We start from the raw sequence: 16,198 nt of genomic DNA on the forward strand, positions 1-16,198 counted from the left end.
AGAATTTGCCTTTGAAATCTTAAGGGAAGACTGTGGACTAGGCTCCAGAAGAAGCACCATCACCCATCTCATGCTGACATCCGTGGATGCCAACTGAAACCAAACACATGAAAATCATTTTCTTGATGATGTTCAGGATAGAAGCTATTAAGTGTACGCTTGAAAGTGAAACAGATGTCGCAAACCACTGAGTAGCACTACATGGTAATTCACAATTTTTCACATATCAAAGTATCAAACTGAACGCAGAATTGTTTCATCATGAAGTCAGTTGTGCTAAGTTATTGGGCATCATTAACGCCAGGCTTCAATTCTCTCTGTCAGGGAGTTTATACGGCTCAAATTGCTGATTCCTTTGCTCTTATTCTGAACTCCAATAGCTAGAGCCACCATATGCTGCTCCTCTGTTCTCTTAGTACAGTTCATCTGAATGGAATCACTGGACTGGCCAGTTCTGCTTTCTGGGATGCTCTCTTTGATGTCAGTCCTTGGACCACTTGCTAGATTGGTTGCTGTATAGGGACCAACGGGAGTTCCACTAGACACACTTTCATCAGAACATTCTTCAGGAGAAGTTGAAGAACTGACATACTCCGCAACGCTAATGTTATCTACTTGCTGACACTCAGAAGCACTATCTGGCTCAGGTTCTCCAGCCACGAACAAAGGTTCTGGCTCTTCATTTGACTCAGTAGCATCCTCCACACAAACCTCTGGACTCTGATGTCCGTTCTCATCATAGGGTTCACGGTGGAACATGGAAGCTTGTTCTACAACCGAATCTTCTCTGTCTCTTAAGGTCTTCTCAATAAGAGTCTTGAGGAAATTCATTACTTGGACTGCATACATTAATGCAGTCAATGGATCAGCCATCTGCAGAAGGAAAAAGAATTAAAAAAAATCAACTCAGTTAAAAGGAACAAAGGATATTGTTAAGAATAAATTCAAGAAGAGCAAAAGTATGATTAGCGAAGCTCACCATATAGATAAGGTCACCATAAATATGTTAACATTCGGACAGGTTTTTCTTTTTTCCTTTTTCTTTTTGGGAGGTACAGTGGAGTTGGAACAGTTACAGATGCCCATTATAACTCCTACTGTCACTTCAGAGATGCATAATTTCAAGTATGATGCTGCTGTCAAAATTCTTATGGCTGGGCCAGAATGAGATAGTAATACACACATAGAGATGATAGAAATGGTCTAAAATTATCATTCCTTCTCTTAAAAGTATCTTTAAGTTGGTCTCAGTAAGTTTTTCCCTTTTAAGCTTACCAAATTTCCTGGAAGTGGTATATTGTCATAGCATCTGACATTTGTGTGTGAAGAATTCTGCCTTGGAAGCTTAGTTCCTCAATGGACAAAAACTAAGATTTTATTCTTATACCTTTTCTTTAAGTAGAACAAAGTATGTTTTCAGGTATGCAGCGGAGAAAAGTGAATCATTAGCTTAATACAAATCACAATAACCAAAAGGAAGCAAAGTTGATTTAATAAAAAAAAAAGTTAAATTAGATGTTCATCCTAATGCCATCAAAACTTACAGCATTATTGAATTGAATGTTAAAAGAATAAAAGTTAAAAGATAAGTAGCTGCTAGAACATTACCTGTGTCATATTGGGTGCAAATACCATGGCAATGTTGCGTGAGTTCATCTTGTTTAGATGTTCCAATTGAACGACATCTGCCATCAAGTTGATTGCCCAATCCAGTAGAGCAGCTTCAGATGGGGGTAGAAGCCTCACAAGTGCTGCACAATCCTCCATTGTTTGGCATTGCATGATCTGCTCAGGCGAGATAGGGTCTAATACACCCCTAGGGAGTTCTCTGAACCAAGCCTGCAGGATCATGTGAAAATTAAGTCAACCCTAAAACTTGCAGTGACTACTAGTCAATGGGTTAGCAAAATAAAATGCCTACTGCAAAGAGTAACTGTTGCAAACTCAAAAGCAAGTACAACTAATCAGAATTTTTCCAAACACAGATCTTTTCCCAAAGCATATAATCAATCCGTTTTTATGCAACTGTTTAAGATATTTGGACTGGCCCAAGAAGATGAATTTCTTCTTGCTTCTGCTCCAAAGACACTTAAGAGAGAGAGAGAGAGAGAGAGAGAGGAACGAATATAATCATCAAACCCAGCAAACCCAGATATAAAGAAAACAAAGGAAAATTTGAAACAATCTTCGTACTCTATGAAAAAACAGAAGCAGATTACAAGTAGAATTCATTTGGTAGAGATTTATAATCTAGATTTCATATCTAATGCTTAATCATAAAAGTCCACATATTCACCTAATTACATTCTACATAACCAACAATCTCCATCCTATGTAGTCAATTAATGCCCAAAACTGAGCCCAAAAAGATGATTAATTGATACTACCTAAGATGTTGAACTTCCATCTTAGCGCAGAATTTCATTGTTGGTCAATAAGCTAATGGGACTCTGGGTAGTCTTTATCATTCAGTTACTGACAATAATCATCAGTATGGTGATGAATTACAAAGAAGTTATACTTCAGTTGATTATAAAAGGCATGAGCTGACACTAGGGTACAGAATAATCGAATTAACACATTACAACTTTCAAGGTTAGATGTGCTATATCAAGGAGCTTATTGCATAATGCGAGTATCAAAACACTATGTCAAAATTCTATATATAAGATTTCATACAGCAAAACACAATCACAGGGAAATGAACATATTTACTTAAGAATACATGTATAGCAAAGGCCAATAGAATCAGTAATTCCATTAAATGTATGATACACTAAATGGAGAAGTACTTAACAAGCTAGAATTCCCCAAATTTATTCACAAAAAATGAGAGGTAATTCAGATGGGCTTCATTTCCAGAATACAAACAAGAACAATAAGCGGGAACCTTTATTACAACGAAAAGCCCAGCAAAGGTTTGTAATTGTTTATTAGCATATAGAAAAAAAAAATAGAAGAAGTAATATATACCAGGTTGTCAGGTTAGTTCAACTTTTAACTGCTTGATAACACTTAGGATAGATATCAATGGCTCAAGCACTCTGTCAGTCTCAATACTGTATGATCTAGGTTATGCCTTTAACAAGATATGTATCATTATAAACACGAATGATCTTAACATAAACCATCCATATCTACTAACTTGTAATATAAATATGCACTCACATTAATATTGTCCAACAGAAGAAGCAAAGTTATAACTAAAAAAGGATATGGCAGTCATATCTACTCATATTTTGAGGTCAGGATGATTGCAAAATATCCCTCTAATAAAGTTAAACAGCCATGGGAGAAACTGAAAAAACAGAGGTAAATATACATATAAAAATTTCATTAATGTACATTCATCCTAGCTTCCCCGTTAATGCCATCATGAACAAGACATTATCAAATAACAGAATACGAAATGCATTTGAGGTGCACCTTGATTAGGCCAGCCAAACAGTGAACATCAATGCCTTCTGGAACAGTTCCCCCATTTAATTGGTCCCTCACATACTCTTCCTGGCTATTTTCTGCATTTATTCTGAAAATGCCTTCTGCCTGCATAAGTTGAAAAGTTAAACTTCAAAGCTTGTGAATTTTATTAAAGGGTAGGTTGTGGAGAGTTTACTAGCCATACAGAGAAATGTATTTCATGAATGAAACAGAAGATCCTAACAAAAAGTCTTCACCTGTAGGCCACCTTGAGCATACAAACGTCCTTGCATAAGTAAAAGGATTGTTGGAATACTGTTCCCTCTGGAGTCAAATGATAACTGCATGGATTCTGTGGAAACTCCAAAAACAGTGGCACTGTTGGTTCAAGTTCAAAAAGTCACTAACAGTGAGGACACACTCATGCTAAGAAAATGATTAACACTTAAAATGGATTCTCAAAGATGTAAACTACACATTGAAACATTGCAAATATGTAGGAATGAAAATAAAGATGTTAACTTCTGGACACCCCAAGGAACCAAGTCCAGATTATATTCTACTTGGTGCATGATTAAAGAGATTTACAACTGATATAAAGATAAGCAAACAGCATACTATAAAATAGCTCTAAATTCCATCCATGAATACATGAGTTAGTGGTGGATAACACACATTGCATTACAAACTTGTCATACATAAACGCAAGATCAAACCAGCCAAGGCAGGCATCCAGACATGGGAAGTTTCTGAAAATGCATATGCTCATATATACCAGATGTGCAGCTCTTAATAGAAACATAAACACCTTTATCTCAAGAACCCACTTTTCCACTGAAGCTATCTCCCTCTCCCTACCTCTTCCTCTCTTCCCCCTTGTATTTGGTATTTGCCAAATTTGAGATTGGGCAAGTACCAGAAGTCATTTGCAAACTAAAGCAGATCCAACTTCTCAAAATATCAACTAGTATCATCACCTGTTTCGTGAAAATTAGGTCAATCTTGAAAAAGAGAGTTCACCAAAGAAAAGGGTCTCCAGTTAACCTTCACATAATGGGCTTCAATCCCATGCCAATCCTGCTTGCCATTAAAAGAAACAAATGAAGGACACCTCGATCTCAAAGATCCAAATATGCAGGTGCCCCATCTTGGTCCAAGCAAGGTTGTAAGGTCCAGAAAACAGTAGTGTCCCAGGGGAATGAGATAATGCACATTTTGGCCAATGAATATCAGTTTATAGACAACACTTTCCTAATGCACATAACAAGGGAGTTATTTGGTAGCTCACAGACAAGACGAGGAAGGATATACAAACTACTTTTGTGCATTATCACTTGCAACAAAAGAAAGGTTCGAGACATCTACCAAATTACTTGATACACAATTGGAGGTTGACGTATAACTCATATTGAATGGGCAAGAACAGAGAACAGCAGAAAGCAAAATTAAATGCTCCCTTAGCAGATACAGATTTGTTTTAGAGGATAACAAAAGCACAAATGAATAAGTAGATTCATGCACTGATTCAAAGTGGAGGAACATATTGTATCTCATCACAAAAAGAAGATGGATAAACGCAGTTTTGACAGGAAATCATTTTTTGGTTACAGCTAAAGATGAGTTCTCTCAGAAAGCAAATTGGTACAAACACAGTAGAATAAGCATATAGATTAGTAGAAGCCAGGGTTTAAGCCAAACTCCAGCTTATCTTTTTTTTCAAGATAAGGAAACTCTGGTCATATTTCTGGAAACATCTTTTCCAGTTACAGTTTGAGAAGAAACTCAATGCAGGAAAACTAATCAATCCTGTCTTTTAATATCTCAGAGGTAAAGTATAGCAAGTCCACACCTTCCCATATACCTTAACCCACATTAAAATTGAGAAATAAATTACTGAAGTATCATAAAAGGTGTTCAACCAACAAATTTTTACTTATAAAGCTCTACTCGCATATAAGTTTCAGTCCCTAGACCATTTGACTGAAGCTAGATCTCAATTTGGAAGAACCAGTAATCCAACTTTTGTGCCATATATCTAATGTGCCAAATGAACTGATAGAATCATAAGCAAAACGTACAGCCAGTTAAACAGCAGCAAGGAAAACCTAAATTTACAGAATTGCGTTCAAGAAAAACCATCAAGCTAGTAAACGTTCAATAAAAGAATCAGCTACATAAGTGCTCATTGATACAAAAATTATTTTGTCCAATTCCAAAATTTCCTATTAAACACAAGTAACAATTCACCAACAAAAAAGTCTCACAAGTTCAAGACCCTGAACCCAAAATGCACACGTACACGAACAAACAACACAAATTACAATGGAGAATTCCAAAATCCAAGAAAAAGAAAATTCGTCTACATTTCAGGATAAATAAATAACCAGAAGGAAGAAAAAGAAAGAAAGAAAGAATGTACCTAGCGCTAGGAGCCCTTCTGGGGACTTCAGGCTCAAACTCAACAGGCAAGAAAAAGAAAGAAAGAATGTACCTAGCACTAGGAGCCCTTCTGGGGACTTCAGGCTCAAACTCAACAGGCAAACCCAAGAAGCCATTAAACCTATCAAAGGTGACATGTGCAACATGGCGGACATTAGTGGGCCACCCAATCTCCATCCCTCCTGCAGCAACTCCAACTCTACCACCAAGCTCTTCTCTTCCACCACCGCCAGTAGTAGTCTTGCAAGCCATCCAAAAACTTTTCCTAATCAATGTCACCAGAAAAGCTAGTAAAGACAGCTGATGATCCCTTCTCTCCTTGTTCTCTTTTTCTTTCACTTCTCCTCCTTCTTCTTCACTTTCCCCCTCACTACCGGTAATTCTAGCAATAATTTCTTCTTCCTCTTCTTCTCTTCTTCTCAGAAAAGACTGAAACAATGTCCCATTGTCGGTTGGGGTGGAAATTGAAGGAGAAGAAGAGGAGGAAGATGAGTGGAGTACCTCTGTCATGGCTGGCCTTTTCAGTAGAACCAAAAAATGGGCTTTTTTTATTTTCCCAAAAAAAAATCAACAAAGCAAGAATCTCTTGTCTTTTTCTTGAGAATTAAAATATGGGCTCTTCAAGATTTGGTAAAGGGTCTAAAAAAATGGAAGAAATGGGGTGGAAAGATTCAATCTTGATGTAAAATGTCAATATGGTGGTGGACTGGTGGTTATAGTTTGAGGGAGGCAACGAATGGGATGCATGAATAATATGAAAAAAAATGGAATACTGCGAGAGATTCGTATAAAGGGGTAGCAGTTATACAAGAGTTAGATTGAAGGAATGGTAAGGAGTGAGGAGAGATGGGACGTGAGAATCATGAACCGCTGACTGATGACTAATTTTTCCCATTTTTTATTAGTATACGTTTCTTTCTTGTGTTGTTGGCTCTGTTCTGGCTTGCTCTTGAATGATGGAAGCGTTGAAGAAATCAGATATGTGCTCGAGGAGAGAGAAGAGGAAATGGAGAGTGAGAAGAGGGGAAAGCCATAAAGTTAGCAGAAAAATTACTATCTATATACATTATACTACTCCTATATATAAATCTAGGACATAGTAGTGTATTGTGTATGTGTGAGTCTGCAAGTGTTTAGTGTGTGAAATTGGGTTTTGGGGAGATTCACTTCAGAAGGTGATATCTTGAAGATGTGTTCTTGCTTTGGATCCCGGTACCTCATCAGACATCTGAGCTGCTCGTCAGGGGTCTTTTTGGCCTAATTGTTACTCTGGCCTAATATTCTTTTGGGTATCTTGGTGTATCCAGTAAGATTATGCCACATCAGAAATATATAGATCAGTTTTTGTCATTTGGGGTCAAAGTTGATGTCATTAATTGTTCTTCTCTCAACTTTCAATTCATTGAATTCAGTTTTAATCCCTTGAGAAAAAGCATTCCAGGGTTCATTTATTCTCTGTTTTTCTTCTTCATTTTCAAGCATCCATTTGTAATTTCTTCTTCATTTATTCTCTGTTTTTCTTCTTCATTTTCAAGCATCCATTTGTAATTTCTTCTTCATTTATTCTATGTTTTTCTTCTTGTTTGGACAGCAATTTTTCAAAGAGAAATTGATACGTTTTCCGTGAACACATTTATCAATCACCTTTTTACCTTACATATATCAAATCGCTACAGTAATTTTTCTATAAAAAAAAAAATTCAGAAAAATGCAATCCAAACAAGGATATTCTTCGAGCAATAATGCAACAATAACATGTTGCTCAAGTTTTGGGATCAAAAGATAGAGTGATAGCAATTGATGGTTCATTCATATCAAGGGTCCCAAATGAGAGCAATCAATGAATCATGCTATGCCATATATATACATATATATATATCCAGCAAGATGACTGCTCATCTGCTTGAAGATATGGTTATATCCCTCTTTTCTTACAATTTAGAGGATCAATTTGCAACATCTAATATTACATTGTATCTCAAGACAAAGTTTTAAACGCATGAATCAAATAAATCCACTGTCTAACTCTAACTCATTAGTGTTTTGACCCTTAACTCCACAATCACCAAAACTCATTGCCCTTTTCCAGACATTTGGTTTTTATCCTTGTAATGGTCCTTGAAGGAAAATAATAGTAATAGTAATAATAATAACAAATGACCCTTATTGTACAGCAGTTTTTTTCCTGGTACCTTGCTGGATTCATCTACAACCACCCTCGCACCAGCTTCATTACTTGTTAGTTCTGACCCTGCCATGATTTACTTGACACAAAATTTTGTCGGATTTAAAAGTGTAGTTAATTATTGCATGTGCTTGCTCAAATTCAAGCAGGACAACAGAAAATTTATTTACTACTAGTCTAATAAATGTGTCATAACAACCTTCACCTTGATTGGAGACCAACTTAACTTACTAATCTCAATGATTTTGGTCAAGAATCAATCATATCATGCAACCATCAAAACGCCAGTCATTTCTCGCTTCTGATGTACCAAGTCTAGGAAACTTCCTAGATTGATAATCATGTTTGGTAAATTACCCTTACTTACGCTTGATCTTTACTCAATGGAAAACATACTACTATGTGTCAAAGCAAAATGCGCAATAAGTTTTACCAAGTGCATTTTACAAGTCTTTGCTGGTGTCTGTACTAATTGTTGTTCACATCTAATGCCAAAGATAGTGAATTTGTAACATATATTCCTATGATCGTGGTAGATTTGTGCCAATTCCGGTTACCATGAAAAGGGATTTTGGGCATCATTTCTTCATTCTTTTATGAACTTGGTAGATGGAAATTATGCCCATTCAAAGTACATTGCTGAGTGAAAATAGATGTGTGTGGTAATAGACATAAAAGTGTGGCATAAATGTAGTTGAGCCTACTTGAGTATCATATTGAATCTATAATTAACTTGCCAAGCCAGATTCGTCTTTACTCAAAATTAAGACGACTTAATGAGGATGGAGCTCTCTAATCATTACGTTTTTCTCACTTTGTTGGATAATTTAGGTAGTGGATTGAGTACCTTAAAAAGGGACATCATAAGCTTTTCCTCTTGAACTCCCTAGTCTCACTTCTAAGTTTTTTTTTTTTAATTAAAGGTGAAGATTTATTAAAATTTCATGAGTTTCTCAAGTAGTTTTCCAAATTATAGAATTTATAACGACTGCCCTTCTTGGCTAAATTATCCAACAAAAATATGCATGCCAATTTAAAAATCTCCTTGCATATAATACTCCCACCATCCCATTTTGATAGTTTTGTTTTTTTTTTCACATAATTTTAGAAAAATTAGTTAACTTTGTCGGAAGAGTAAACCTAACCTACTATATTTTTTTAATACCCTTATGCTAATATTAGGAGTATGACTAATCATTATACCTTTATTTTAATTATAATAATAATACTAAATAGAAAATTGCACTATTCAAGGCATGAATCAGAGCAATTATTGAATAAGGTGGATTACACTCACTGACAGTAAAAGTACATTAAATAAGGGTATTTTAGATAAATTAAAAGTTAATTAGTATATTTTTCAACAGAAAGTGAAATATAATTTGAGATGAATGAAAAATAAAAACAAGAATATCAAAGTGAAACAGAGGGAATATAATACAATGAGGGAAACACAATCAAGGTGTAGTGTTGCATGGGAGATTTTTGGAATTATGTCAAATTTCACGGGCGATCCATGTAATTAACCCAAAATAATTTTGAACAAAAAATTTAAAAAAATATATGAAGTAGAAGTTGTGGACAAAGCTTACAACATGATTATTTACATCCATCAAAAAGTATATTATATATCTCGCAGCGACGGTGTTGTGCTGTACTAGCCCAGAAGACACGTGAAGCCGAAGAAGCAAAACACATGTAATCCACGTGTCATATGCCCTCTAGCTTCCTCTTCATAGTTTCTCTTTTGCCTTTTTTTTTTTTTTTTTTAAATCTCAAGTACAATTTCTGCTATATTTATTCTTGATGATTCTTTTGCTTCCTAGTACTAATTAGAGATTAATTTGCACCTCAGACGTTAATTTAAGGAAATCAAGAAGTGCAATTATGGCCAGTACTCCTGATCAAGAAGCTGATCAAATGGCTGCAGCTGCTATAAGTTATGATCAATTAGGTGATGGAGAGATAGAGCAAGAACTTGATTCTGATTTTCTTCTTAATCCTGATATTCCCACCTCTTCTAAACAACTAAAGGTACGAAATTTGCTGACCCTTTATGTTATTTTATAACTTTCATGCTTTGTAAGCTCTAATTTCTGTGTTGCTTTTGTCTTTGCTTATGTCCCAAAAGGAGAGAAAAAAAAATGTACTGTATATAGTTTTGTTATGTATTGAAGAACAAAGCTATGTACCATGGCTTAAATCTTAACTGGTCACCTTTCTTGTAATCTTGGCTTGGCTACAATTAAGTGCCACCTTTTTTGCAATTATGTGCTATTCTGATTCTAAGGTTGAGGCCCAAAACGTGGAGGTTCTTAATTTTAGGATTCCGACTTCAAAAATTAGCCAAAAGATGTTGCCAAGATCAAGAATCAGTTGAGAACTAACCCAAAAGATGTTCTTAATTTTATGATTTTCCTAAAATTCAGAGGTGTTTTGAGTTGTTCTTGTATTGGTTGACTTGATTTACTACTACATTGGAACTTGCTGGCAATTTGCAGAATGAAAAAGCTGATGCAGAAAGGAAAGAAAACAAGCATGGGATGCCTGATAACCTCAAGTCCACCCTTCTATTTTCAGGGGTGGTGATTGCTGTGGTTGGAGCTATATTTGCTGTGCTTAGGAAGATTAGAGAGGCATAAATTTCTCTCCTCCTGAAGTTTTTTGAAGTCACATCCGCTGTTGCATTTTCACGCTCACCCAAGTCTGGAATGTCAAGCCATCAACTTCTAGCTTTCTTTCAATAGACTAAGCTGTAAGGAATCATTTTGGGTTGCACGTTCAAATCAACAAATTGTGCATTGATCTCAAGCTTTCCCCCATGACAAAAATGAAATTTATATCACTGCACTGTAATTTCCTTTACTTCAGGCTTCATCCCTTCATTTTGAGGGAAGAAAAAAGTCTGCCAAGAGACCTAGAGCCTTCCAAACTTTCAATTTGCCTTCATCTTCCTGTCATAAAAGATCCACCATCTACGTCCTTCCGTTTCTAAAATTTTCAGGCCTAATTTTTTTCATTCCTCTGCAAAGGGTACAGGGCACAACTTGAAGCCCAGCATTTTCCTGTAAATGCAGTGGATACATACAACGAATACCATAAATTTGCTTCATAAACCATAAAGCAGCAGTAGGAGAAAGGAAAATCTTATAATATCGCAAGTCGGAATCTATAGAGAACAGATCAACTCAAAAATCATTTGCATGTATCAGCGTGTGCTTCCTCCTCCTCTAAAAGAGCTGTAGTTTACTAGAATTAACATGGATAAAATCGTCACAAAGTAGCAGACAAGTTATTATATCTCAGCTTCACACTGTATATCCACCATTTAGTGTAAAAGTGCTCGTTACAAGGGGGGAAGAGAAGAGGTAACACATCAAAGATTAGTCTCTGCATTATTTCCTCTTAGCCATAGCTTTGTGTAAATTTGCCTTAGTCATGCACTTCTTCTGCTTTCTTGTCTTTTGACAATAAGTACCAACCCCCAGCACCAAGAAGAGTCACCGCTCCAGCAACAACTGCATAGTTTCTATACTTGTCAGTTGACACACCAGGTGTTGAGGAGCTCTGAGCACTAGGTTTAGCATCAGCAACAGATCCTGAACCCCCTGAGCCTGCTGCTGTCTCTTCTGCTTTTGGTCCCTGTTAGAAATTTGCCACGAAGATTTAAGATTCAAAATTTAAGTGAAATCATGAAGCTCATAACAGCAGAAAGTAAACACATTATGAACACATTTAAATCTCGCCTCAATTGGATATCATATCACCACATAGGATAACACGTTGATGAGAATGAATTACAAATATGCAAACTAAAATGTTGTGCTAGAAAATATGCAACATACTAAAAGGCCAAACAAATTCTGGCTAGAACACACCAAAGCAGCAAATATTCAATCACCAAGATGATTATCATGTCGCAAATTAATCTGACGATTCCTTTCCCTAGTGTCAAAGTAACTGAGAATTTTCTTTCCACTCTGCAGAATATTTTGAATTAAAAGTGTATAAACTGAACCACTAATAGTTCACAAACAACAAGGTAAAATCATAGCCATTTTTTTGTGTACCTTGCGTGCAAGCTTCTCCAACTTCTCTTGCTCAATTTTCTGCAGAGCAAACAAACAAATGCAGCAGTTAAAGAATTTGATCTACACAAAGGAAATTGAAATGAACAATCAAGTCAACATAGAGAAGCAGAAATTCATGTATAATAATTATAACTACATCATAAATAGTTCTGAATTCATACATTTATCCTCCATTACGGCTCTGAGGAAATTAATTTCCTAACCTTAGGAGTAGAAGAATGAGTAAAAGGAGAAAAGACCAAGTAATAAGATCAATTTTCATGTGCCATCAAGAGAGAGCTAGACATAAATATCTTTTTTTCAATCTGAAATCCTTTGTGCGGTAGGGTGACCAATCAACATCGAACAGGAAAAGGGACAGAGTCAAAACAGCAAACTTAAGTTTCTAGAAATGCACAGTAAACCCTAGACTAGCACTGAGAAGCCCAACAAATGGAACGCCTACCAGTGATCATGTCTATTAAACACATTAAACATGCTTTATCCACATAAGAGCCATTCTTAGACTAGACATCCAACAGAATTCAACACTGTTTGAAGATTCATGACCTAGTTTAGACTTGAGAATCACACAACAAACACTAGAATATGACTTGGTGCTTGCCAGCTGCATAACTGAGGGATCTGAGTTGTTAGATTTTACTCAAAATAAGAACCATCGAAACATGAAGCCTTTTGAGGAGTATCAATACCATCAAATGTCAGAGTACTCAATATACCCAACCCCAAGCATTTGAGAACCAGAATATGCGATCTTCCTATAAAGATTTAGTCAAGCATACGAGAAAAACATAAAAAACAACTTACAACTCCTGCAGGAAACATAAGCATTCAGAATTTTGACATTTCCGACTAATCATTTGCTTTAGGTACCAAAGCCGATAATATACAATAATGCACATGTATGATCCTTTCTGTGTATGGATACAGTTCTAGACACAGAACAAGAAACAGATACAAACTGTCTAGCAGCTCAGATAACTATGCCGAAAATAGAACACAATCAGGAAATGCCAAAAAGGATACAGCACCTTCATAAAAATATGCAACTAAAAATCAAAACTGAATGCGTAAGTAAATTGCAACCCAGCAGCAACATCCAAAAGATCAATCAGGAAAAAGAAACCCAATATCCCAAATAAACAACAGTACTTATTAACCTTGATGTAGACATTTTCTGCAGCTTTTTCCTCCTCACTGAGAACTTTGCCACTGCTAGAGAACCTGCGAGAAACATATCTCATAGCCATCCTACTCGCCATTGTGAGCTGCCTTAACAAGAATTCCCTGTCAAAAACGTAGATAATTACAAAATCTTCCACTGACTACACTAACCTACTGCTTTAGCAAACTAAACCGAAATCTAAACATATAATCAAGAAAATGAATCGATCCCATCATAGATTCACAACAAAAATTAAACAGTCCAAAAATTTTTTGCCAATGAATTTTAAACGAAAAAACATGTATAACAATAATAATTAAAAATCCTTAAAAAACCCAACAAAAAGAGAATATTAGTAATGTAGAGGCAAAACCCACAAGCCAGAATCCACAAAATGTAGAACTTCATACAATCGAAATAAATTCATCTGATTTCGAACCGCTTCAACTAATAATGCAGGATATGCATGCGAAAAAAAAAAATCAGAAAAATACTCCAAATTAAATAAAAATATGAAAAAAAATCAAGAGGTTGGGTGCTTACCAATAAATTCGGATTGAGAGAAAATTGTGAGAGTAGCTGAATAGAGTTCTGCGTGGGTTTTGTTGTAGATTGGGAAGAAAATACGTCAGCAGACTAGAAAGTTGTACCAGCGGATTAGTAGTAGTTTTCTAATAAGAAGCACAATACCTGGGGCTCAAGAAAAGAATTGATTTTGTGGACCGGTCCAATACCATTCTGGGCTTAGAACATACAAAGCCCACAAACATCATCTTCGTTTTCTGCACAAGTTTCCAGTATTAGGAACTACTAATATTAAATTATCTTGGGAAAATATATTTTGGATAATTTGAAGTGCTATATATTTTTTGGATTAACTTTTTATGCCCTAACATTGTGGTAAATTTTTACACTAATAGTTATGAACGTATACATGATTTGACTTTTAAATTTAAATTAATGTTATGTAACATGGTTTAAACATGCTAGTATAAAAAAATTGTATACTAGCAGTATACAAAAAAATTACTCATATTTTTCAGTGTATCTTGCTAGATTATTAATATTGGTGTAACCTAAACGAGGATAATCAAATTGAACAAGTTCAATGTACAAAGGTCTGGTTTTAGTGTTCTTAAGGAGCTCATAATTATTTATGTGGGAATTTTAGCATTAAAAAAATGGATATTCATCAAACTAAAATCAATGTACAAAGGTCTGGTTTTAGTGTTCTTAAGGAGCTCATAATTATTTGTGTGGGAATTTTAGCATTAAAATAATGGATATTCATCAAACTAAAATCATCTAGTACACCATGAATACCTTAGATTTATTTGCACATAAGTTTCAAATTTTGTTACTATATCTTATTGGGCATGAATTTAACCTTTTCTTTTAAACAAATTTTAAGATCTCTAATTTTTAGAATTTCAACTTTAGTCTGAACAAGAATTTAACCTTAAAATTTGATGTAAAAGTTGTTGAGCATCAAAATTTGTTTGCTATTTACTTTGATTGGTTCACGAATTAATTTAAAACATATTCTTGTCCTATGATATTGTTAAATATCATGCTTTTGTTTTTCAAATGGTGCAATCAATTGAATTCTTGTGAATTCATATTAGCACTCCCAAATTTAGTAGCAACAAATTCCTTCACTTTTCAAATTACAAAAATATGTTCCATTTGGATTAATATTTTTTGAATTTTCTATACAAAAATTATATGGTAGCGATTTTGTCATTTAATGTATGTAAGGTAAAAAGATAAGCATTATTATCACTTTGCCCCCCTTTAATTATATCATTACTATCAATTTACCGCATAATGTTATCTTTTTGTTGCTTCACCATATAGGTAATTCAACTCAGCAAGTTAATAAAATTTTGACAACAATACTCTTTTATTTTATAGCATTACTACATTATTATTATCACTTTATCCCTTTAAATTATAGTAATATAATCGCTTTATTCTCTTCTAGATATTTTACCCCATCGTTAATATAAAAAGTATGTTAAAAAATGTTTGAATGCATTTACCTTTTTTATATATAATTAAAAATAAAAAATTGGAATAATTATTCTTCATTTTTTCCACTCTAAGATTCAAAAAACATAAAAATAAAAGGGTTTTCTCAAATTTCTTCTTTCACACTTATTAATACTTGGAAAAGAAAAGGAGATAGGACAGAAGGAAATGGAAAATTAGATTTTGCAAAAAAAAAGAAAAAATACGGAAGAATCTAGTATTATCGTATTACTTTAATATTCTCTAAATTAGAATTGAAACTGGGTAGTAAACAGAAAAATAAAATAATTTTAATATAATAAAAATATTGAATCCTTTCTTGTTTGTATTAAAAAAAAGTAATTCAATTCTCTCTCTCTCTCACCCATTTTTCTACTTTTTTTCAATATAAATAAGATTGCCAATAAGAAAGAGATTAATATTTTGACTTTTTTTTTCTTCATACTAAAAAGGAGAAGAACCACTCTAAATTTTTTATTATTGTTTTATACAAAAAAAAAAGTGGGTCTATCTTCCAAAGTTTTTTAACTTTTTAAGTTGGTTTAATGATAGGATAAATTGTCTAAAAAATTACTTTATGGGGTAAACTGATAATAAAGTTATAATTTATGGGGGATAAAGTAATAATAAATTTAAATGTTAAATACGTCTTATCACTTAAATTAATAAAAAACTCCGTTAAGTTTAACCATTAATTTTGGGATAAAATGACTAAAAATAACATTAAAGAGGAAATTAATAGTAACGCCAAACATTAAGGGAGTAAAATGATAATAATCCAAAGTATAATTGTGATACATGGTTACTTAAAAGGCAAAATTGTTCAAAACATCCATCACATTTTATAAAATGATTTTTTTCGTCATT

General features: G+C 34.4%; 2 protein-coding genes across 3 annotated transcripts; both read right to left on the minus strand.

Annotated features, from left to right (window-relative positions):
* Positions 1-108: 108 nt before the first annotated feature.
* LOC113726411 (rho GTPase-activating protein 1-like) lies at positions 109-7,115 on the minus strand. Of its 2 annotated transcripts, none has more exons than XM_072075633.1 (5): positions 5,840-7,115; positions 3,678-3,798; positions 3,427-3,546; positions 1,609-1,839; positions 109-873 (listed from the first exon to the last, which is right to left on the minus strand). In XM_072075633.1, exons 1-5 carry the CDS (start codon positions 6,367-6,369, stop codon positions 295-297), a joined length of 1,581 nt encoding a protein of 526 aa, XP_071931734.1. In that variant the 5' UTR covers positions 6,370-7,115; the 3' UTR covers positions 109-294. The 2 variants fall into 2 exon arrangements, with proteins under 2 accessions (XP_071931734.1, XP_071931737.1); XM_072075636.1 differs by having other exon boundaries at positions 5,912-7,113.
* Positions 7,116-11,174: 4,059 nt separating this feature from the next.
* LOC113726421 (uncharacterized protein At2g27730, mitochondrial-like) lies at positions 11,175-13,979 on the minus strand. The gene is made up of 4 exons (XM_027250128.2): positions 13,844-13,979; positions 13,296-13,422; positions 12,115-12,153; positions 11,175-11,686 (listed from the first exon to the last, which is right to left on the minus strand). Exons 2-4 carry the CDS (start codon positions 13,395-13,397, stop codon positions 11,477-11,479), a joined length of 351 nt encoding a protein of 116 aa, XP_027105929.2. The 5' UTR covers positions 13,398-13,422; positions 13,844-13,979; the 3' UTR covers positions 11,175-11,476.
* Between the last annotated feature and the right edge of the window lie 2,219 nt (positions 13,980-16,198).

This window comes from Coffea arabica, chromosome 1c, assembly GCF_036785885.1.
Source record: "Coffea arabica cultivar ET-39 chromosome 1c, Coffea Arabica ET-39 HiFi, whole genome shotgun sequence".
NCBI classification, from domain to species: Eukaryota; Viridiplantae; Streptophyta; class Magnoliopsida; order Gentianales; family Rubiaceae; genus Coffea; species Coffea arabica.